At 40.8% G+C, this 25,051-nt stretch overlaps 1 protein-coding gene across 1 annotated transcript in view; it reads left to right on the forward strand.

Annotated features, from left to right (window-relative positions):
* The first annotated feature begins 1,420 nt into the window (after positions 1-1,420).
* The window catches only part of dpp6a (dipeptidyl-peptidase 6a), a 367,766-nt gene continuing 344,135 nt past the window's right edge, over positions 1,421-25,051 (forward strand). Inside the window, exons 1-2 of the mRNA XM_036934924.1 lie at positions 1,421-1,678; positions 2,181-2,255. Of these exons, the coding sequence (XP_036790819.1) occupies positions 2,199-2,255 (57 nt within the window). The 5' untranslated portion in view covers positions 1,421-1,678; positions 2,181-2,198. The remainder of the gene's footprint in view (positions 1,679-2,180; positions 2,256-25,051) is intronic.

The following is a 25,051-nucleotide window of genomic DNA, read 5'->3' on the forward strand; positions in this document are numbered from 1 at the left end:
ACAGGTGTTCACAATCCCCGGAGTCTCAACATAGCCTTTTTAAGATAGTGTGGAATTTAGCCAAAATGTATAGATGCTGTGATTTGGGAATAGATTGGTCCTCTCGTCTGATTAATTGGTTCCATACAGCACCTGCTGATTTGACAGTAAATTCTGCACACAGGAAAAACATCATGAACTCAGCAATCAATAGTGCGTTAATGGCAGGAGGGTTGAGATGCTGTGTAGAAGGAAAATCCTCGGCGGGCAGAGTGGGAGGCTGTTCAAATGTAGTTAAAATCCAGCTTCTCAGTGTGACCTGGGATACTTGTCTGATGTTATGCTTATTTAACCTCAGTTAACTTACATACTTTTTAAACTTCTCATTCATGAAAATTGTGTTTTCATGCTCTGTGTCAAATGTGAAGAAAAGGATTAGGATATTCTGATGCTCATGGATGTGTCCCTGGCGATGACAGCGAGGCTTATGGGTGATGTGTGTGTGCCTGCCCTAAGTCTCCCTGCCCTTGGCTGTCAACACGCTCTCCTCTTCCTTTCTGAAAAGTAGCTCCAAGGGCTCACTGTGTAACTTATCTGGGTTCTCACAAGATAGGGAGAGTTTTGAAATGTGGCTTTGCTCATATAAAATCCATGGTATAGTCCAATACAAAACACAGAACTTTCCTTTCTGAAATGCTCCAGATGAAAATAGAGCGTACTAGTGCCAGGAGAGCAGATATAACATTGCGTTTCAATTATTTAAAATGTTACTTTAGTCATTCAGCAGACGCTCGTATCCAGAGTGCATACATTTTCATACTGGTCCCCCATGGCAATCGAACCCACAACCCTGGCTTTGCAAGAACCATGCTCTTACTCTGGTCTAATGCTTAATAATGAATGACTCATTGGCAAGCATGGAATGCTCTGGCTGGGTTGCTGACAGACGTGAGTGACAGCAACAGCGCCACACCTGTCCTGACCCTTTATTAGTTACTTCTCAGTAGTCCAACATTCTTTCCTTCCAACATTCGTTACACTTCATTGCTATTGTTATGCTCTAACATAGCATCCCATTAATTAATTAATCACTGGAGATTTCAGATATGCCTTATTATAGATTCCCCTCAGCTCATCTACACTATGCCAATCAGAAGGCAAGAGGCAAAAAAGGTCACTCATGAGTTCCCATTCAAACTATATCTATTTGTTTTAACACTTCTAAGATTGCTGGGATGCTAGGCTTACAATACAAATACCATTACTATCACCACTAAACGGAAACGGACATGTTTAAAAAAATTTTTTTTTACAAATACATCTGGTAAAAAACGGTTGTCATTGGTGTGCAACCATTTAAGACAGTACAGTTTCCAAATTACTACGTTTGTTGAGATACAGTACGTAGCCTACATATGTGGTTACAAACACAATAGTAGACTTCCTTATACATGGAATGTCTATTTTACTATAGGCTACATCAGCAGCGCAGTAATCTGTTCCCTCCGGTTTATACTGTAGTTTCGCGTGCCACCTCTCGACAGAACAGCGAGTAGAATGGAAAAGTATAGACAGTAGCATTTCCCAGCCCATGCGTTACAAACCAAGGCTGGTGTCAGCACAACGTCTATCCTTCTTCGATGATATTTTCGTACAGCGGTCACACCATTGACTGTAGCCTATATAAAGGGTCACGCAGGTAACTATTTTTTTTACATTTGTATAGCACTTTTCATGCGCGTCCGCTTCAGGTGCAGACCTGCACATTATGATATTCCAGGCATCTAAGTTTGTTTGGGATCTCATTTGGAGTATATAAATAAAGGATAATCATAGGAAAGTGAAGCCATATTGTGGTTTTCGTTATATTTGTTGGCTTGATAGGCTATTGGAGTTTGTTTCCAACGAAAGACGTAGAGGGAGCTTTTGCCGCCAAAGAAACGCTTAAGCTGTTTTTAACAACTGCGCAAGGTTGTCTAAACCACTCCTGTAAATATTGTGGAATACATTTGGGAAAACTTTGTCTCTGAAAATAAATAACTTACTAGCTTAGGCTATACCGAAACTTTTTCAAACCAAGGAGACGCCAATTTAGGGAGATAACCTAAAGCGGCCAATCAGCCTATATCTACTGTGAAAATTACCTCCAACCTGTAGCCTAACGTTACTTTTTAGACAACAGCTTCTCTTTCATTTCACAGGAGTTTTACTTGTCAACCATGAACCAAACCGCAGGAGTAACACAGACATACCGGAGGTGTTCTAAAGCAGGAAAGGTAAGTTAAATTATTGGAAGCGGGTTTGGGGTTTTGCGATGTAGGCTATCAAATAATCAACCACCAACTGAACTGAGAATGTGACGTTGTTTCTATATTTCCCTGTGCTAGCACTTTACTGCTTGTTTTTTAAAGTCATGTTGCGTGGATAACTACCAGCTAGCACATTTGGCACCTTGGAAGTTGTGGGAACGTTTTTGGTTTTCCATTGGTTCTGGGAATGAAGCCATACGTTTCCTGACAGGTAAAAATAACTATTCTGAGAATTTAAATTTTTTAGGTTGCAGGAGGTTTCTGAGAACGTTTTACTATGGTTCCCTGAAAGTTTTTCTGGGAGATTTTATTAACGTTCTGAAAACAGAAACTATGGGTATTTGTAGGTAATTAAGTAACACCAGTGGTGGAAACGGTACCTAATTGCCATACTTGCGTAAAAGTAAAGATACCTTAATAGAAAATGACTCAAGTAAAAGTCACCCAGTAAAATAATACTTTAGTAAAAGTCTAAAAGTATTTGGTTTTAAATATACTTAAGTATCAAAAGTAAATGTAATTACAAAATGTACTTAAGTATCAAAAGTAAAAGTATGAATCATTTCTAATTACTTATATTAAGCAAACTGCTTTTTATATATATATATATATATTTTTTTACATATAGACAGTGGCACACTCCAACACTCTGTGTTTAGTGAGTCTGCCAGATCAGAGGAGTAAGGGTGACCATGGATGTTCTCTTGATAAGTGTGTGAATTGGACCATGTTCTGTCCTGTTAAGCATTCAAAATGTAACAAGTACTTTTGGGTGTCAGGGAAAATGTATGGAGTAAAACGTACATGCATTTCTTTATGAATTTAGTGAAGTAAAAGTAACAGTTGTCAAAAATATTAATACCCCCAAAAACTAGTTAAGTATTAGTTAACCTGTTAAGGTATAGGGGGCAGCATTTTCACAATTTCAACTTCCTGCTACTCATGCCAGGAATATAAGATATGCATAATATTAGTAGATGTGGATAGAAAGCACTCTGACGTTTCTAAAACTGTTTGAATCATGTCTGTGAGTATAACAGAACTTATGTAGCAGGCAAAACCCAGAGGACTAACTGTTCAGATTTTTTTTTTTTTTTTTTTGCCTCTGACTCTTCCCTGAGTTGTCATTGCCATGGGATATTTCTTAGGAACCTGTTTTCAGTTCCTACCGCTTCCACTGGATGTCACCAGTCTTGAAAACAGATTGCGCTGTCTACAATTTGATCGATTATTAACGTTTAAAAATACCTAAAGTTGTATTACAAAAGTAGTTTGAATTATTTTGGCAAAGTTTATAGGCAACTTTTGAAATATTTTGGAGTGACGTTGCGTTTTTTGGAAGCTGTTTTTTTCTGGATCAAACACTTCAAATAAATGGACATTTGGATATATATGGACGGAATTAATCGAACAAAAGAACCAATTGTGATGTTTATGGGACATATTGGAGTGCCAACAAAAGAAGCTCGTCAAAGGTAATGCATGTTTTATATTTTATTTCAGCGTTTTGTGTAGCGCCTGCAGGGTTGAAATATGCTACTCTCATTGTTGATATTGTGCTGTCATCAGATAATAGCTTCTTATGCTTTCGCTGAAAAGCCTTTTAAAAATCTGACATGTTGGCTGGATTCACAACGAGTGTACCTTTAATTGAGTATCTTACATGTGTGATTTAATGATAGTTAGATTTTTATATAATTTTTTGAATTTGCCGCGCTGCATTTTCCCTGTTTTTTTCCCAAGTGGGATGCAACCGTCCCCTATACCATAAGAAGTTAAGTATTAGTTAGTATTAGTTAAAACTAGTTAAGTAACTATATAGTATTTTTACTAAAGCGCTTTACACCACTGAGAACATGTTTCAATTAGATTTTCAATAAAACTGCTAGCTTATTTTGGGTTAACTGTTTTTAACTCCAAGCACAGATAGGACATAAACACATTTTATTTTTACTGTGGCAGGGCATTAGTGAGATTCAAACTTAAGATCTTCCGTTCTCTATCCATGGAATTAGTCCAGTGTGCCACCAGGATGGAGCTAGCATGCCATGTGTTTTTAACTCAAACAAAGCTGTTCATTTTAGTCTAACAAGCACTCATTAAGGTCAGGTGTGGCCAATTAGTGGGAACTGCCAACACACCTGAACACACTTAATAAGGTAGAGGATAGATAAGAAATGTGTTGTTGCTGAGAAGGGAATGTATATCTTTTTAAATAACATTCTTAGAACTTTCTTTGAACATTACAGGACTTTAAATAGAACCATGAGGAAACCTGCAGAAAATGTTTTACTGAAATTTCCACAGAAGAACGTTATTTCTTAACGTACTCTGAACATTCTGAGAACATGATTTTAAAAAGAACCACAAGGAAACCCGTAGAAAACATTATGCGGAAGTACTGAAATTCCCATAGAAGAATGTTGTTATTTAACATTCTCTGAACATTTTGAGAACATTACTCTAAAAAGAACCACGAGGAAACTTGTAGGAAATGTTATACAGGAGTACTGAAATTCCCACCTAATGTACATACAGTGCATTCGGAAAATATTACACACAATACCCCATAATGTTAAAGAAAGGTTTTTAGAAATTTTTGCAAATATATTAAAAAGAAAAAACGTAAATATCACATTTACATAAGTATTCATTCCTTTTACTCAGTCCTTTGTTGAAGCACCTTTGGCGGCGATTACAGCCTTGACTCTGATAGGGTATGACGCTACAAGCTTGGCACACCTGTATTTGGGGAGTTTCTCTCCTTCTCTGCAGATCCTCTCAAGCTTTTTCAGGTTGGATGTGGAGTATCGCATCACAGTTATTTTCAGGTCTCTCCAGAGATGTTCGATCGGGTTCAAGTCCGGGCTCTGGCTGGGCCACTCAAGGTAGCCTAGTGGTTAGAGCGTTGGACTAGTAACCGGAAGGTTGCAAGTTCAAACCCCCGAGCTGACAAGGTACAAATCTGTCGTTCTGCCCCTGAATAGGCAGTTAACCCACTGTTCCTAGATCGTCATTGAAAATAAGAATTTGTTCTTAACTGACTTGCCTAATTAAATAAAGGTAAAATAAATTTGTCTTGGCTGTTTGCTTAAGGTCATTGTCCTGTTGGAAGCTGAACCTTTGCTCCTGTCTGAGGTCCTGAGCACTCTGGAGCAGGTTTTCGTCAAAGATCTCTCTGTACATTGCTTCATTCATCTTTCCCTCGATCCTGACTAGTCTGTCAGTCCCTGCCACTGAAAAACATCCCCAAAGCATAATGTTGTCACCACCATGCTTCACCGTAGGTATGGTGCCAGGTTTCCTCCAGATGTGATGCTTGGCATTCAGGGGAAAGAGTTTAATCTTGGTTTCATCAGACCAGGGAAGCTTGTTTATCATGGTCTGATAGTCTTTAGGTGCCTTCTGGCAAACTCCAAGCGGGCTGTCATGTGCCTTTTACTGAGGAGTGGCTTCCATCTGGCCACTCTACCACAAAGGCCTGATTGGTGGAGTGCTGCTGAGATGGTTGTTCTTCTGGAAGTTTCTCCCATCTCTACAGATGAATTCTGGAGCTCTGTCAAAGTGACCATCAGGTTCTTGGTCACCTCGCTGACCAAGGCCCTTCTCCCCCGATTGCTCAGTTTGGCTGGGCAGCCAGCTCAAGGAAGAGTCTTGGTGGTTCCAAACTTCTTCCATGTAAGAATGATGGAGGCCACTGTGTTCTTGGGGACCTTCAATGCTGCAGACATTTTTTGGAACCCTTCCCCAGATCTGTACCTCGACACAATTCTGTCTCGGAGCTCTACGGACAATTCCTTCGACTTCAAGGCTTGGTTTTTGCTCCACGTAATATGTGGAAAACGTCAAAGGGTCTGAATACTTTCCGAATACACTGTGTGTGTGTGTGTATTTATATATATAATTACATCAAGTTGATCAGAAATGCAGTGTAGACCTAGTTAGTTGTAAATTACTATTGTAGCTGGAAACTGATGATTTTTAATGGAATATCTACATAGGCTTACAGAGGCCCATTATCAGCAACCATCACTCCTGTGTTCCAATGGCACGTTGTGTTAGCTAATCCAATTTATCATTTTAAAAGACTAATTGATCATTAGAAAACCCTTTTGCAATTATGTTAGCACAGCTGAAAACTGTTGTCTGATTTAAAGAAGCAATAAAACTGCCCTTTAGACTAGTTGAGTATCTAGAGCGTCAGCATTTGTGGGCTCGATTACAGGCTCAAAATGGCCAGAAACAAAGCACTTTCTTCTGAAACTCGTCAGTCTATTCTTGTTCTGAGAAATTAAGGCTATTCCAGGCAAGAAATTGCCAAGACACTGAAGATCTCGTACAACGCTGTGAGCTACTCCCTTTACAGAACAGCTCAAACTGGCTCTATCCAGAATAGAAAGAGGAGTGGGAGGCCCCGGTGCACAACTGAGCAAGAGGACAAGTACATTAGAGTGTCTAGTTTGAGAAACAGACACCTAACAAGTCCTCAACTGGAACCTTCATTAAATAGTACCCGCAAAACACCAGTCTCAACGTCAACAGTGAAGAGGCGAGTCTGGGATGCTGGCCTTCTAGGCAGAGTTCCTCTGTCCAGTGTCTGTGTTCTTTTGCCCATCTTAATCTTTTCTTTTTTTGGCCTGAGATATGGCTTTTTCTTTGCAACTCTGCCTAGAAGGCCAGCATCCTGGAGTCACCTCTTCACTGTTGACGTTGAAAGAGCCAGTCCTCATGAGAGACAGTTTCCAGGCCTACAAACCTGACTCAGTTACACCAGCTCTGTCGGAGGAATTGGCCAAAATTTACATAACTTATTGTGGGAAGCTTGTGGAATTCTACCCAAAACGTTTAACCCAAGTTAAATAATTTTAAAGGAAATGCTACTAAATACTAATTGAGTGAATGTAAACTTCTGACCCACTGGGAATGTGATGAAAGAAATAAAAGCTAAAATAAATAATTCTCTCTACTATTCTGACATTTCACATTCTTAAAATAAAGTGGTGATCCTAATTGACCGAAGACAGGGGATTTTTTACTAGGATTAAATGTAAGGAATTGTGAAAACCTGAGTTTAAATGTATTTGGCTAAGGTGTATGTAAACTTCCCACTTCAACTGTATTTATTGTGGTAAACCGTGGGTGTGTTGGGTTGAGCGTGCAGAGATTGACACAGAGACAGGGAGGCTTTAGTCCGCAAAAACAACTTTACTAAGACAGAAAATAAACATAACAAAGAAAATCACTGAGATTTGGCTCTGTCCTTCTTCTCTCCTTTCGCTTGGTGTCAGTCTCTCCCCGTTCCCTCTCGCGGTGTGCCACCGGGCTCCTTTTATTTGGCCTCCCCGGCTGGTTGACACTTTCCTCTAATTACCTCCACTTAGAGCTGTCTGTGTCGGGGTGCCCAGCTCCCGTATTCCGAGCATAGGGAGTCAACGTCTCCTCACGTACCTCCCCTCTATTACCATCCCCCGGGGTAGACCTCATGGGATACCACATATACATGTGAATGTGTGTGTTATATATATATATATATATATATATATACATACACATATACATACAGTTGAAGTCAGAAGTTTACATATACCTTAGCCAAATACATTTAAACTCAGTTTTCCACAATTCCTGACATTTAACCCTAGTAAATATTCCCTGTCTTCGGTCAGTTCTATTTTTGTTTCATCAGACCAGAGTACATTTCTCCAAAAAGTACGATCTTTGTCCCCATGTGCAGTTGCAATCCGTAGTCTTGATTTTTCATGGCGGTTTTGGAGCAAGGGCTTCTTCCTTGCTGAGCGGCCTTTAAGGTTATGTCGATATAGGACTCGTTTTACTGTGGATATAGATACTTTTGGATATAGATACTTTTGTCCCTGTTTCCTCCAGCATCTTCACAAGTTCCTTTGCTGTTGTTCTGGGATTCATTTGCACTTTTCGCACCAAAGTACGTTCATCTTTAGGAGACAGAACGCGTCTCCTTCCTGAGCGGTATGACGGTTACGTGGTCCAATGGTGTTTATACTTGCATACTATTGTTTGTACAGATGAACGTGGTACCTTCAGGAGTTTGGAAATTGCTCCCAAGGATGAACCAGACTTGTGGAGGTCTAAATTTTTTTCTGAGGTCTTGGCTGATTTATTTGGATTTTCCCATGATGTCAAGCAAAGAGGCACTGAGTTTGAAGATAGGCCTTGAAATACATCCACAGGTACACCTTCAATTATCTGAAATTCTGTCAATTAGCCTATTAGAAGCTTCTAAAGCCATGACATCTTTTTCTGGAATTTTCCAAGCTGTTCAAAGGCACAGTCAACTTAGTGTATGTAAACTTCTGACCCACTGGAATTGTGATACAGTGAATTATAAGTGAAATAATCTGTCTGTAAAACCCCTACTGTGACGGTTTAAAATGGATATTGGATAACGACAACCTCGTTGGATAATGGTGCTTCGCATGAGTTACTTATTTGAGCGGCCTTTGCAATTAATGGCTGTTTTTTTATGGATTGTATGTTACGATGCAAGTCATGCGGCCATGCAAGCTCTTTTGTCCCCTGGTTTCATGCAGCATTCATTAAGATGTTTATTGATCTGATGCATCCATGCGTAATGTGTAAAGCCTCCAAGTGACATTCCTTGCTTATTTCTGCTTATCTTGTCAATGTTGAGCTTGTTAACGGTCATTACTGAAGTGTAAAATTGTTGTAGACTAGTGCACTTGTATTGTTTTACTAGCGTTAATATTAATGATGCAAATAAAAACCCTTAAGCACTCTCCATACTCCTTATCAGTAACAGTACATGTGTGCAATCACCTGGCCTTGCTATTCTACCTACCTGCAGCCATTCTCTTTGTAAAGTAGGCTAACAACTTTAGTCATCTGTTGTTTTTCATGTTTTAAAATGTTCTTTGCATTGAGAGTTTTCTGATGCAGTGATTTCCTAGTAGCCTAATGTTTTCATTATATGCTATCTCTACAGATATTTTTCTCCAGCTTGTGACCCACATTATGGGTCTGTGGGACTGAGTCACAAGGGAAAGGGAGAGGAGAGAAAGAAGGATAGTGTATGGGGTGGAGAAGGGGAAGGGCAGCTGATTGAGTCTGTGCTTAATGAGACCATTAGGGGGGACAGGCGCTTGGGTGAGAAGGGGCCCCTCCAACTCCCTCCACATATGCTACAATGTCATCACACAGGATTCACATTAACTTATTCCAGCAGGAGGGGAATAAGAGCTGACTATCCCTCTCCAGACACGTCTGTCGTCAGCCAACAGTATCTATCTTAGCCTACGGTATCATATGTTAATGGTACTCAGATTGTTTTGATTCCTATTATGTCTATTTAAAACTCCAAAGCTCTGGAGGCTTTCTGTTTGGTCAATCTCTCTGTAGCCATTCTATTTTCAGACTGTTGAAAGCCACAGATTGATCCGAGATGAAAGATACACTGATTGCAGTAGGACCGCTGAGTTTGTAAGACTCTCTAAAGGAAACACATCTCATTTCAGGTCATTATCTTTTTTTTTTTTTTTTTTTGAATATTACCCCTTTTTCTCCCCAATTTCGTGGTATCCAATTGTTGTAGTAGCTACTATCTTGTCTCATTGCTACAACTCCCGTACGGGCTCGGGAGAGACGAAGGCTGAATGTCATGATTTTTAATGCATTTATTTGCAAATTATGGTGGAAAATAATTATTTGGTCACCTACAAACAAGCAAGATTTCTGGCTCTCACAGACCTGTAACTTCTTCTTTAAGAGGCTCATCTGTCCTCCACTCATTACCTGTATTAATGGCACCTGTTTGAACTTGTTATTAGTATAAAAGACACCTGTCCACAACCTCAAACAGTCACACTCCAAACTCCACTATGGCCAAGACCAAAGAGCTGTCAAAGGACACCAGAAACACAATTGTAGACCTGCACCAGGCTGGGAAGACTGAATCTGCGATACGTAAGCAGCTTGGTTTGAAGAAATCAACTGTGGGAGCAATTATTAGGAAATGGAAGACATACAAGACCACTGATAATCTCCCTCGATCTGGGGCTCCATGCAAGATCTCACCCCGTGGGGTCAAAATGATCACAAGAACGGTGAGCAAAAATCCCAGAACCACACAGAGGGACCTAGTGAATGACCTGCAGAGACCTGGGACCAAAGTAACAAAGCCTACCATCAGTAACACACTACGCCGCCAGGGACTCAAATCCTGCAGTGCCAGACGTACTGGTTTAAGCAGGGGGGCACATGTCTAGGCCTGTCTGAAGTTTGCTAGAGAGCATTTGGATGATCCAGAAGAAGATTGGGAGAATGTCATATGGTCAGATGAAACCTCTTTGGAGGACAAAGAATGCTGAGTTGCATCCAAAGAACACCATACCTACTGTGAAGCATGGGGGTGGAAACATCATGCTTTGGGGCTGTTTTTCTGCAAAGGGACCAGGATGACTGATCCGTGTAAAGGAAAGAATGAATGGGGCCATGTATCGTGAGATTTTGAGTGAAAACCTCCTTCCATCAGCAAGGGCATTGAAGGTGAAACGTGGCTGGGTCTTTCAGCATGACAATGATCCCAAACACACCGCCCGGGCAACGAAGGAGTGGCTTCATAAGAAGCATTTCAAGGTCCTGGAGTGGCCTAGCCAGTTTCCAGATCTCAACCCCATAGAAAATCTTTGGAGGGAGTTGAAAGTCCGTGTTGCCCAGCAACAGCCCCAAAACATCACTGCTCTAGAGGAATTCTGCATGGAGGAATGGGCCAAAATACAAGCAACAGTGTGTGAAAACCTTGTGAAGACTTACAGAAAACTTTTGACCTCTGTCATTGCCAACAAAGGGTATATAACAAAGTGTTGAGAGAAACTTTTGTTATTGACCAAATACTTATTTTCCACCATAATTTGCAAATAAATTAATTAAAAATCCTACAATGTCATTTTCTGGATTTCTTTTCTCGTTTTGTCTGTCCTAGTTGAAGTCTACATATGATGAAAATTACAGACCTCTCTCATCTTTTTAAGTGGGAGAACTTGTACAATTGGTGGCTGACTGAATACCTTTTTGCCCAACTGTATTATCAACTGAGACTGAGGAGCTGGCCGTTTACAATGGGCAGCTTTTCATCCAAGCTACTCAATACTGCCCCTGCAGCCATAAGAAGTTAACACCCCTACTCTTACGATAAGTGCCATGGGATCTTTTAATGACCTCAGAGAGTCAGGTCACCTGTTTAACGTCCCACCCGAAAGACGGCACCCTACACAGGGCAGTGTCCCCAATCACTGCCCTGGGGCATTGGGATACTTTTTTTTAGACCAGAGGAAAGAGTGCCTCCTACTGGCCCTCCAACACCACTTCCAAATAAATAACAAATACAAATAGACTTGGTCTTATCCATAATAATCTCATCATGTAGGTAATTTACCCGCACTGTATCTGCGAGCTGTTGGCTGGAGTGCACGTGCCACGACCAGAGTGGGCACGTTTGCTATATAATGCACAAGTTTGTGTCAAAACTATCGGTAGAGTTAAAAATGCGATGGAAACCCATTTAACTAATATTTTTATTCGGCACATGGGAATTTTACTGCGAAAGTTATTTTTATGTGCACGAGTTCATCTCGCACAGTCTCTTACCTGCAACAAGTCAGTTGGTTGAAAACACATCTCTGGTGAGAAAATGCCATTATTGTTTTATGCAGATTTTTAGAAAATCACAAATTGGATGGAAACCTAGCTACTGTGACATAAATAAGACATCAGGCTTTAAAGGGTTAAATGTTGAGCTCCAGTCTTGGTAGATTTCCACTGATGCCCTAGAGCAACTTATTGTGTATAGGGTTTAACTCTTGAGTGTTGGATTCTACTTTCAAGTTGTTCCTAGCCTAGCCCCGATCCCACACCTGTTCATAACCCCTCATGGATCTCCAAGGACTATAGATGTTATCAACAATATGGTATAAGCTCCAGCTACAATTTTGATTGACCAGGAAGAGTTTACACCATTTCGCTACTATGACCTATCCAATCATATATTGACTGTATGAAATAAAATGCATTGGCTTTTGAAAGTGTCATGATATTCTCCCAAGTGACTGTGAGTAGCGTGTTCAATTATGTTGCACTGGCAATTGTGGATAGGCGGCAGAGACCTTTAAGTCTGATAGATTTAGGCCTTATTCTGTAGAGCTGAGCATTGGTTGGACTCATTAAACTTGTTAGTCAGCTCTACTACTTAAATTGTTACTATCTATTTAATTTGCATGACCTTCATCAGAAGACATGGCATCTCCTCAGATCCACTGTGACATTTTGTCCAGGGGCCTCACCTCCTGTTTTAACAGAGCTCAGCTGATGTGACCTTTTGTGTCGATCAGCATGACATCACTGTTCCCTCATCATTTCTCTTCCACACTCCCTCCAACACTTGCTTATCAAATAGTGGATATCATTACACCTTCATCATTCTCATCTCTACCTGTCCTGCATTGTCTGCCCTTTAAGAATATCTTCCACCCAATAGTGCCCTGAACCCTGTTTAAAGTAATTGAATAGACATTGTGTGTCCTAGGGGTGCTGAATGTATTTCACTGACCAATAGAAACAACCACCAGAGGTCCCCATTGTAATATGGACCAGCATGTATTGAGGCAAGCTACTGTACTTTAAACCGGTGAAAATCCTTTGCTGTGCTCTGTGAAGATGTCCTTGCATTTTCCATCCTATTGATTTAATTGTATGATATAACCTTTTATAGTAAATGGGTATAGGCCTAATCTGAATTTGTGCTTGTTTGCAGTATGTAGTTGTCTGGTCATAAATATGTAGAAGGTAGGTTGTCGGGTCAGAAATATGCAGAAGGCAGGTTGTCGGGTCAGAAATGCCCTGCGCTATGATGAAACTGGCTGGTAGTGTTTTTCTACTTTTTCTGTTTTTTCTTTCGTTGTACAGTACTGGTCAAAAGTTTGGACACACCTACTCATTTCAGGGTTTTCTTTATTTGAACTATTTTCTACATTGTAGAGTAGTAGTGAATACATCAAAATGATGAAATAACACATGGAATCATGTAGTAACCAAAAGTGTTCAACAAATCAAAATATATTTTATATTTGAGATTCTTTAAAGTAGCCACCCTTTGCCTTGATGATGGCTTTGCACACGCTTGGCATTCTCTCAACCATCTTCATGAGGTTGTCACCTGGAATGCATTTCAATTAATAGGTGTGCCTTGTTAATTTGTTGAATTTCTTTCCTTCTTAATGTGTTTGAGCCAATCAGTTGTGTTGTGACAAGGTAGGGGTAGTATACAGAAGATAGCCCTATTTGGTAAAAGACCAAGTCCATATTATGGCAAGAACAGCTCAAATAAACAGTCCATAATTTAAAAAATATATATTTTGTTATTGAACCTTTATTTAACTAGGCAAGTCAGTTAAGAACAAATCATTTTTTACAATAACGGCCAAACCTGGACAACGCTGGGCCAATTGTGCGCCGCCCTGTGGGACTTCCAATCACGGCCGGTTGTGATACCGACTGGAATCAAACCAGGGTCTGTAGTGATGCCTCTAGCACTGAGATGCAGTGCCTTAGACCGCTGCGCCACTTGGGAGCCACGTACTTTAAGACATGAAGGTCAGTTCATCCGTAAAACTTCAAGAACTGTTAAAGTTTCTTCAAGTGCATTGCAAAAACCATCAAGCGCTATGATGAAATTGGCTGTCATGAGGACCACCACAGGAATGGAAGACCCAGAGTTACCTCTGCTGCAGAGGATAAGTTCATTAGTTACCAGCCTCAGAAATTGCAGCCCAAATAAATGCTTCACGGAGTTCAAGTAACAGACACATCTCAACATCAACTGTTCAGAGGAGACTGCGTGAATCAGGCCTTCATTGTTGAATTGCTGCAAAGAAACTACCACTAAAGGACACCAACAAGAAGAAGGGACTTGCTTGGGCCAAGAAACACGAACAATGGACATTATACCGATGAAAATCTGTCCTTTTGTCTGATGTCCAAATTTGAGATTTTTGGTTCCAACCGCCGTGCCTTTGTGAGACGCAGATTAGGTGGACGGATAATCTCTGCATGTGTGGTTCCCACTGTGAAGCATGGAGGAGGAAGTGTGATTGTGTGGGGGTGCTTTGCTGGTGACACTGTCAAAGATTTATTTATAATTCAAGGCACACTTAACCAGCATGGCTACCACAGAATTCTGCAGCGATATACCATCCCATCTGGTTTGTGCTTAGTCCCACTGTCATTTGTTTTTCAACAGGACAATGACCCAACACACCTCCAGGCTGTGTAAGTGCTATTTGACAGAGATGGAGAGTGATGGAGCGCTGCATCAGATGACCTGGCCTACACAATCATCCGACCTCGACCCAATTGAGGTGGTTTGGCATGAGTTGGATGGCAGGGTTATGGAAAAGTAGCCAACAAGTGCTCAGCTTATGTGTGAACTCCTTCAAGACTGTTGGAAAAGCATTACAGGTAAAGCTTGTTGAAAGAATCCCAAGAATGTGCAACGCTGTCATCAAGGCAAAGGATGGCTACTTTGAAGAATCTCAAATATATTTAGATTTGTTTAACAATTTTTTTGGTTACTACATGATTTCATATGGGTTATTTCATTGTTTTAATGACTTCACTATTATTCTACAATGTAGAAAATAGTAAAAAAATAAAGAAAAAAACATTGAATGAGTAGGTGTGTCCAAACTTTTGACTGGTGCTGCACATTACATTGTTGATGTAACAGTAGGCTACAAGCTCAAGGCAGCCTATGCAGCAACTTCAGTTCACTCCTGTTTGTTATACAGAAAATGTTTTGCTTATACACATTCACACAGTACATTTTTTACTGAAATAATATTATCCAATACTATTGAGAGGGCCCACGTACACATAAAAAAGTATCATTATTCAAATAGTGGGTTTAAAGCATTATCTTTTAACATCAGACAGCCATGCACTTCTGTGTGAACTCCAAAGTTGTAATTAGCTGACTTAGTTTGAGAGTCATTTTAGAGCTACGCTAATTTTCCCATCTGCAAAGATCTCAAAGCTTAGAGAAGGCCCTTTTTTTCTCCCTAATTACAATTATATAATGAGATAATAAAAGTTACATTTTGTCTCTCAGCTGGCCCACACAAAAACAGAAATTATTAGCCTCCCGCTATGAATATGTATGAACTGCTGTTGACCAAAGAAAGATCACCAAGCAAAGTCTTCATCTGCTGAAAGCACATATTGAACTTTCATCAATTAAATTATTTGAAAATGCCCCAGGCCTATTGTCGGTCTCTTTCAATACTATCATTACATATTTAATTATAAAAAGTCATTTGTTTCTGGAATTATCGAATTCACATTAGAATATACAGATGCATTGCTTTGGAATCCAGTTGAACAAGGAGTTATTCGTGATAAATAATCTTCTAAGGAGCACAGAAGTGAAACTGAAGAGGTATTAAGGGTTGAGAGTGTACTTCTTAATTACAGAGGGTTTGTTGGCCAACAACGAGGCATAACACCCACAGAACTGTGCCAGATATCGATCCATTTCTCATTACGAAGTTGGCCCATTGTAATTTTCTAGTTATCACTCAAAAGTTCCACACTGGAGTCTATGGAAATGACCATTGATTTTTTTTAAATTATTTTTGCGAGTGCAGACAGTTGAGGTAGTTAGGCGAGAGTCGCCCATCTCCATCTTTCCACTTCTAGAGCGGACCTTTTTTTACAATGAGTACGTGTGCGCCTAAGTTGAAAAATGTAGGCGCACACAAGGAAATTTAGGAGCACAATGAAGAATATTTGATGCAATATAGCTAGAATCCACATTTTTCAAGGCGGACTTGTGCTTCTAAATTAATTTCAGGTCACACAGCAAAATATTTAGCTGCATATATGAGTAAAATGGTTGCCTTGTGGAGCCCTGCATCAGCAGTCCTCTCGTTCTCGTTAGCCCTACCCTTTTTCTGCTCATGATGGGATTAGTGGGAGCTGTGCCATTGGCTAAATGGAGTTAACGGCCCAGATGTCCTAGTTACCTTGTCTTTGATGGTGATCTTCTAAATTAACACAATGTTATTTTTTAAAAATTCAGTCATCTTTCAGGGTTACATAAATTAGATATCTTAGGGGGTGTTTTTAGCCCACATAAACCTAAGCGCTTACAGGGTATGTTAGATTATATTACTTGCATGCAGAGAAAGAGGTGCCAATAAAAGTAATCCATTGATCGATATACTGTATAAAGTGATACTTTTATTATGACTCTGTTGTTTTGTTGTCCAGCTACACCAGTGTTACAGCTAATGCACTTGGCATTAGTTGGAAACAGAGACTGGTTGAAAGGGGCTAACAATCTTAGGTTGAGTGGATGCAGGGATTTACAGTTGAAGTCGGAAGTTTACATGCACTTAGGTTGGAGTCATTAAAACTCGTTTTTCAACCACTCCACAAATGTATTGTTAACAAACTATAGTTTTGGCAAGTCGGTTAGGACGTCTACTTTGTGCATGAATCAAAATCAAATCAAATGTATTTATATAGCCCTTCGTACATCAGCTGATATCTCAAAGTGCTGTACAGAAACCCAGCCTAAAACCCCAAACAGCAAGCAATGCAGGTGTAGAAGCACGGTGGCTAGAAAAAACTCCCTAGAAAGGCCAAAACCTAGGAAGAAACCTAGAGAGGAACCAGGCTATGTGGGGTGGCCAGTCCTCTTCTGGCTGTTCCGGGTGGAGATTATAACAGAACATGGCCAATATGTTCAAATGTTCATAAATGACCAGCATGGTCAAATAATAATAATCACAGGCAGAACAGTTGAAACTGGAGCAGCAGCATGGCCAGGTGGACTGGGGACAGCAAGGAGTCATCATGCCCGGTAGTCCTGAGGCATGGTCCTAGGCCTCAGGTCCTCCGAGAGAGAGAAAGAAAGGGAGAAAGAGAGAATTAGAGAGAGCATACTTAAATTCACACAGGACACCGGATAGGACAGGAGAAGTACTCCAGATATAACAAACTGACCCTAGCCCCCCGACACATAAACAAATCCCTACTGCAGCATAAATACTGGAGGCTGAGACAGGAGGGGTCAGGAGACACTGTGGCCCCATCCGATGACACCCCCGGACAGGGCCAAACAGGAAGGATATAACCCCACCCACTTTGCCAAAGCACAGTCCCCACACCACTAGAGGGATATCTTCAACCACCAACTTACCATCCTGAGACAAGGACGAGTATAGCCCACAAAGATCTCAGCCACGGCACAACCCAAGGGGGGGTGCCAACCCAGACAGGAAGATCACATCAGTGACTCAACCCACGCAAGTGACGCACCCCTCCTAGGGACGGTATGAAAGAGCCTTAGTAAGCCAGTGACTCAGCCCCTGTAATAGGGTTAGAGGCAGAGAATCCCAGTGGAAAGAGGGGAACCGGCCAGGCAGAGACATCAAGGGCGGTTCGTTGCTCCAGAGCCTTTCCGTTCACCTTCACACTCCTGGGCCAGACTACACTCAATCATAAGACCTACTGAAGAGAAGAGTCTTCAATAAAGACCTAAAGGTTGAGACCGAGTTTGCGTCTCTCACATGGGTAGGCAGACCATTCCATAAAAATGGAGCTCTATAGGAGAAAGCCCTGCCTCCAGCTGTTTGCTTAGAAATTCTAGGGACAATTAGGAGGCCTGCGTCTTGTGACCGTAGCGTACGTGTAGGTATGTACGGCAGGACCAAATGAGAGAGATAGGTAGGAGCAAGCCCATGTAGTGCTTTGTAGGTTAGCAGTAAAACCTTGAAATCAGCCCTTGCCTTGAAAGGAAGCATGTGTAGGGAGGCTAGCACTGGAGTAATATGATCACATTTTTTGGTTCTAGTCAGGATTCTAGCAGCCGTATTTAGCACTAACTGAAGTTAGTGACACAAGTAATTTTTCCAACAATTGTTAACAGACAGATTGTTTCACTTATAATTGACTGTAGCGCAATTCCAGTGGGTCAGAAGTTTACATGCACTAAGTTGACTGTGCCTTTAAACAGCTTGGAACATTCCAGAAAATGTTGTCATGACTTTAGAAGCTTCTGATAGGCTAATTGACATCATTTGAGTCAATTGGAGGTGTAGCTGTGGATTTATTTCAAGGCCTACCTTCAAACTCATTGCCTCTTTGCTTGACATCATGGGGAAATCAAAAGCAATCAGCCAAGACCTCAGAAAAAAATGTAGTCCTCCACACATCTGGTTCATCCTTGGGAGCAATTTCCAAATGCCTGAAGGTACCACGTTCTTCTGTACAAACAATAGTAAGAAAGTATAAACACCATGGGTACCACGCAGCTGTCATACCGCTCAGGAAGGAGACGTGTTCTGTCTCCTAGAGATTAATGTACTTTGGTGCGAAAAGTGCAAATCAATCCCAGAAAAAACGCTATAAAAAAGCCAGACTATGGTTTGTAACTGCACATGGGGACAAAGATCGAACATTTGAGAAATGTCCTCTGGTCTGATGAAACAAGAATAGAATTGTTTGGCCATAAAGATGATCGTTTTGTTTGGAGAAAAAAGGGGGAGGCTTGCAAGCCGAAGAAAACCATCCCAACCGTGAAGCACAGAGGTGGCAGCATCATGCTGTGGGGGTGCTTTGCTGCAGGAGGGGCTGGTGCACTTCACAAAATAGATGGCATTATTAAGAAGGAAAATTATGTGGATATATTGAAGCAACATCTCAAGACATCAGTTATAGCTTGGTCGCAAATGGGTCTTCCAAATGGACAATGACCCCAAGCATACCTCCAAAGTTGTGGCAAAATGGCTTAAGGACAACAAAGTCAAGGTATTGGAGTGGCCATCACAAAGCCCTGACCTCAATCCCATAGAAAATGTGTCAGCAGAATGGAAAAGCGTGTGCGAGCAAGCAGCTCTATAAACCTGACTCAGTTACACCAGCTCTGTCACCCAACTTATTGTGGGAATGTTTGACCCAAGTTAAACAATTCAAAGGCAATGCTACCAAATACTAATTGAGTGTATGTAAACTTCTGACCCACTGGGAATGTGATGAAAGAAATAAAAGCTGTAATAAATCACTACTATTATTCTGACATTTCACATTCTTAAAATAAAGTGGTGATCCTAACTGTCTTAAGACAGGGAATTGTTACTAGGATTAAATGTCAGGAATTGTGAAAAACTGAGTTTAAATGTACTTGGCTATGTAAATTTCCGACTTCAACTGTATATGCATAGCTTACTGCTAAATGTGCTGTACCAGCACTCCAGTATAACACTACCCCATACACTTCATCATCGGTGGCTACTGCCGTATTTTGCTTTGTGCACCGAGGCTTGTTAAAACCGTCTGTGTCAAGTTTGGTCTCTGAAGTAAAGGGAACATTATATTGTTATCATTATGTTTTGACAAGAACATGCATACATCGAGCAGCTGTCAGAGCAGTTGTTTAGAAGAATGACCTGTTAAGGTCTACATCGGTTTTAGTTTATTTAATTAAAACAGCAGAAACACCACACACATTGCAAACACACACATTACAGTACTCACACACACTGCTCAGACACACTCACTAACTGAATTGTCGTTAGAGCTGGTGGTCCCTGTATTCATGTCACTTGGCTCCTCCAACTTCAAATAGACTTGTATCCTTTGCTTGAATGACACCACTGGGAGTGTAATCGTATGAGCCACTGAGACCTGCTGGCCCTCTGAGTGAACGGCTGCCTCCAAAACGCTTAGGTCATGATAGCCCGTCTGGCGGCGTATCAAAACCAGTCAACAAGGCCTCGGAGAGACAAATGGAGCATCTACAGTAAACAGCTGTGATGGAATGAGGGAGAGAGAATAGACACGCACTGGAGCAGAAAACCAGTTAGGTCCATTCTCTCTCAAGAACTCAACACCAGTTATAACAGAGCTAAAGCAACTATGAAGCACCTCTCCTGTGGCAGGAAGTCAACCCAGCCATTTCATCTGCCAAATTTCTTTAATTTGGACGCCATTTTGGGTCACTTACGTTGTAGTCACCCTAGCACAACAATTCTTCAAACCCTGGATGTCACAGTAAACACTTCAGTTGCAGAGTTGCCAACATTTTGAACTGTTGCCTGCATGCAGAAGTTTTGTACTGCAAAAATGTGGATCCACAGTACACAAATCTGATGTGAAGAGCTTGTGCTGTTTGGAGACTGAGGGTGTTCAGGTCAGAGTAAGCTTGCCCTCTGCTGGTAAAATGGGCACACCAGCTGAAGAGTTTGACAAACACCTCTTAATAGTAGTGATGGGGGGAAAAATCTATACAGATATATATATCGGGAAATTATTTTTGACGATATATCGTATAGTATCATTTTGACAATATCTACACTACCGTTCAAAAGTTAGAAATGTCCTTGTTTTTGAAAGAAAATGTAAAAAATGTTGTCCGTTAAAACATCAAATTAATCAGAAATACAGTGTAGACATAGTTAATGTTGTAAATGACCATTGTAGCTGGAAACTGATGATTTTTAATGGAATATGTACATAGGCGTACAGAGGCCCATATCAGCAACCAGCACTCCTGTGTTCCAATGGCACGTTGTGTTAGCTAATCCAAGTTTATCATTTTAAAAGGCAAATATATATATATATATATATATATATATATATACACACAGTGCCTTGCGAAAGTATTCAGCCCCCTTGAACTTTGCGACCTTTTGCCACATTTCAGGCTTCAAACATAAAGATATAAAACTGTATTTTTTTGTGAAGAATCAACAACAAGTGGGACACAATCATGAAGTGGAACGACATTTATTGGATATTTCAAACTTTTTTAACAAATCAAAAACTGAAAAATTGGGCGTGCAAAATTATTCAGCCCCCTTAAGTTAATACTTTGTAGCGCCACCTGTTGCTACGATTACAGCTGTAAATTGCTTGGGGTATGTCTATCAGTTTTGCACATCGAGAGACTGACATTCTTTCCCATTCCTCCTTGCAAAACAGCTCGAGCTCAGTGAGGTTGGATGGAGAGCATTTGTGAACAGCAGTTTTCAGTTCTTTCCACAGATTCTCGATTGGATTCAGGTCTGGACTTTGACTTGGCCATTCTAACACCTGGATATGTTTATTTTTGAACCATTCCATTGTAGATTTTGCTTTATGTTTTGGATCATTGTCTTGTTGGAAGACAAATCTCCGTCCCAGTCTCAGGTCTTTTGCAGACTCCATCAGGTTTTCTTCCAGAATGGTCCTGTATTTGGCTCCATCCATCTTCCCATCAATTTTAAACACCTTCCCTGTCCCTGCTGAAGAAAAGCAGGCCCAAACCATGATGCTGCCACCACCATGTTTGACAGTGGGGATGGTGTGTTCAGCTGTGTTGCTTTTACGCCAAACATAACGTTTTGCATTGTTACCAAAAAGTTCAAGTTCAAGTGCACCTTCTTCCACATGTTTGGTGTGTCTCCCAGGTGGCTTGTGGCAAACTTTAAATGACACTTTTTATGGATATCTTTAAGAAATGGCTTTCTTCTTGCCACTCTTCCATAAAGGCCAGATTTGTGCAATATACGACTGATTGTTGTCCTATGGACAGAGTCTCCCACCTCAGCTGTAGATCTCTGCAGTTCATCCAGAGTGATCATGGGCCTCTTGGCTGCATCTCTGATCAGTCTTCTCCTTGTATGAGCTGAAAGTTTAGAGGGACGGCCAGGTCTTGGTAGATTTGCAGTGGTCTGATACTCCTTCCATTTCAATATTATCGCTTGCACAGTGCTCCTTGGGATGTTTAAAGCTTGGGAAATATTTTTGTATCCAAATCCGGCTTTAAACTTCTTCACAACAGTATCTCGGACCTGCCTGGTGTGTTCCTTGTTCTTCATGATGCTCTCTGCGCTTTTAACGGACCTCTGCGACTATCACAGTGCAGGTGCATTTATATGGAGACTTGATTACACACAGGTGGATTGTATTTATCATCATTAGTCATTTAGGTCAACATTGGATCATTCAGAGATCCTCACTGAACTTCTGGAGAGTTTGCTGCACTGAAAGTAAAGGGGCTGAATAATTTTGCACGCCCAATTTTTCAGTTTTTGATTTGTTAAAAAAGTTTGAAATATCCAATAAATGTCGTTCCACATCATGATTGTGTCCCACTTGTTGTTGATTCTTCACAAAAAAATACAGTTTTATATCTTTATGTTTGAAGCCTGAAATGTGGCAAAAGGTCGCAAAGTTCAAGGGGGCCGAATACTTTCGCAAGGCACTGTATATATTTTTTCACCTTTTATTTAACTTGGCAAGTCAATCAATAACAAATTGTTATTTTCAATGAAGAGTGGGTTAACTGCCTTGTTCAGGGGCAGAATGACAGATTTTTATTTGCCCTGTCAGCTCGGGGATTCAATCTTGCAACGCACTAACCACTAGGCTACCTGCCGCCCCCAACTGAAGATTTCGTACAACGCTGTGTACTACTCCCTTCACAGAACAACGCAAAACTGTCTCTAACCAGAATATGAAATGTACATTAGAGTGTCTAGTTTGAGAAAAAGACACCTCACAAGTCCTCAACTGGCAGCTTCATTAAATAGTACCCACAAAACACCAGTCTCAACGTCAACAGTGAAGACGCGACTCCGGGATGCAGGGTTTCTATGCAGAGTTGCAAAGACAAAGTCATATCTGACTGGCCAATAAAAATAAAAGATTAAGATGGGCAAAATGACAGACACTGGACAGAGGAACGCAGCCTAGAAGGCCAGCATCCCGGAGTCGCCTCTTCACTGTTGACGTTGAGATTGGTGTTTTGCGGGTTCTATTTGTTGTTATTTTAATTGACAAAAAAATAGCTTTTCTTTCAAAAACAAGGACATTTCTAAGAGACCCCTAACTTTTGAACAGTAGTGTACATATCATTTTGCCCCATCTTTTTAAATAGGGAATTTGTTTTCAGCACTTTTATTTCCATGACTGATCAAAGCTCGTTTTCTCATGACTCTCTTGTCACTCTGCAGCGGAGATAAAGTAGTGAGCAATATGTTTGAATCACCATAAATTCACAGTATGTATCGCAATACATATTATAGAATTGTGAGAATCGCAATACATGTCGTATTGGCACCTAAATGTTGTTATAAAATTGCAATTCCCAGCCCTACTTAATATGTTTACCCTGTTCTTTATCAAATATTATTTATAGATACTGTTCTGCAGTTGTTCTGGAAATGCTGAAAAGATGATTCACAAAAACTTGGATTTCATAATTAAGCAATAAGGCCCGAGGAGGTGTGGTATATGGCCAATATACCACGGCTAAGGGCTGTTCTTATTTACGACGCAACACGGAGTGCCTGGATACAGCCCTTAGCCGTGGTATATTGGCAATATATCACAAACCCCTGAGGTGCCTTATTGATATTATATACTGGTTACCAACTTCATTAGAACAGTAAAAATAAATGTTTTGTCATACCCATGTTATACGGTCTGATATACCATTGTTGTCAGCCAATCAGCATTAAGGGCACGAGCCACCCAGTTAAAATGCCAAATATTCTCTGTGACCCATTTAGTATTTTATGGAAGATCATTTGATGATCTGTATTATTTCTTAGGAACTAGCTTTATCTTTACAGTGATTGTTGAATTCAATGTTGTGTTGTGTAGCAATATAGGACAATTTGTGAGTTCTCAAATTTCTATGTAGTTAATAAAAAAACGACATAGAACATACCTATCGTGATGCTGTGTAGTGTAATTCAGATAGTGAGGCAAAACAAATGTATTTCTTAGGAAGAGGAGACTCACCAGATCCAATCAAGGTCTTAATAATATTTAATTAATTCAGTCTTTGTTTTTATCTCTCATTTTAAAGGCTAAATACAAAATGGAGATGAAAGATGTGCTCTTTCGCTCATGCTTTTGATCCTCATATCGCAAGATGTCATGGCCAATGTAATTAACCTGATTTTGAAAACACTGATAAACAACAAGCCAGCAGAAAGAACCACAAGCTTTAGTATTGTACAAGTTGGATGCAGCACAGAATCTCAGCTGTCTGTTTGACAGTTCTGACTGTATGGATGTAATGTATTCACTTACCTGTTATAATGGGTGTAACGGCCGTTGTTGGTGGAAGAAGGTGAGGACCAAGGTGCAGCGTTGTATGTGTCCATATTTATTAAAATGAACACGGAAATAACAAAAATACCAAAGAGAAACGACCGAAAACAGTTCTGGCTGGTGCGTGGACACAAAACAGAAAATAGAAAATAATCACCCACGAAACACAATAGAAAACCAGCTACCTAAATATGGTTCTCAATCAGGGACAACAATAGACAGCTGCCTCTGATTGAGAACCATACCAGGCCAAACATAGAAATAGCAAATCATAGAAAAACCAACATAGACAACCCACCCAACTCACGCCCTGACCATACTAAAACGGAGACATAACAAAAGAACTAAGGTCAGAACGTGACAGTACGCTCCCCCCTCCAAAAGGTGCGGACTCCGGCCGCAAAACCTGAACCTATAGGGGAGGGTCTGGGTGGGCGTCTGTCCGCGGTGGCGGCTCTGGCGCGGGACGTAGACCCCACTCCACCCACCATAGTCTTTCTCCGCCTCTTTATCCGCCTCCGTGGCCTCTTAAGAGCGGCAACCCTTGCCGCAGACCTCGGCCTGGGGACCCAAGCCACGGGTCCCGACTGGACGGGAGACTCCGGCAG

The sequence above is a fragment of the Oncorhynchus mykiss genome, chromosome 11, assembly GCF_013265735.2.
Source record: "Oncorhynchus mykiss isolate Arlee chromosome 11, USDA_OmykA_1.1, whole genome shotgun sequence".
NCBI lineage: Eukaryota > Metazoa > Chordata > Actinopteri > Salmoniformes > Salmonidae > Oncorhynchus > Oncorhynchus mykiss.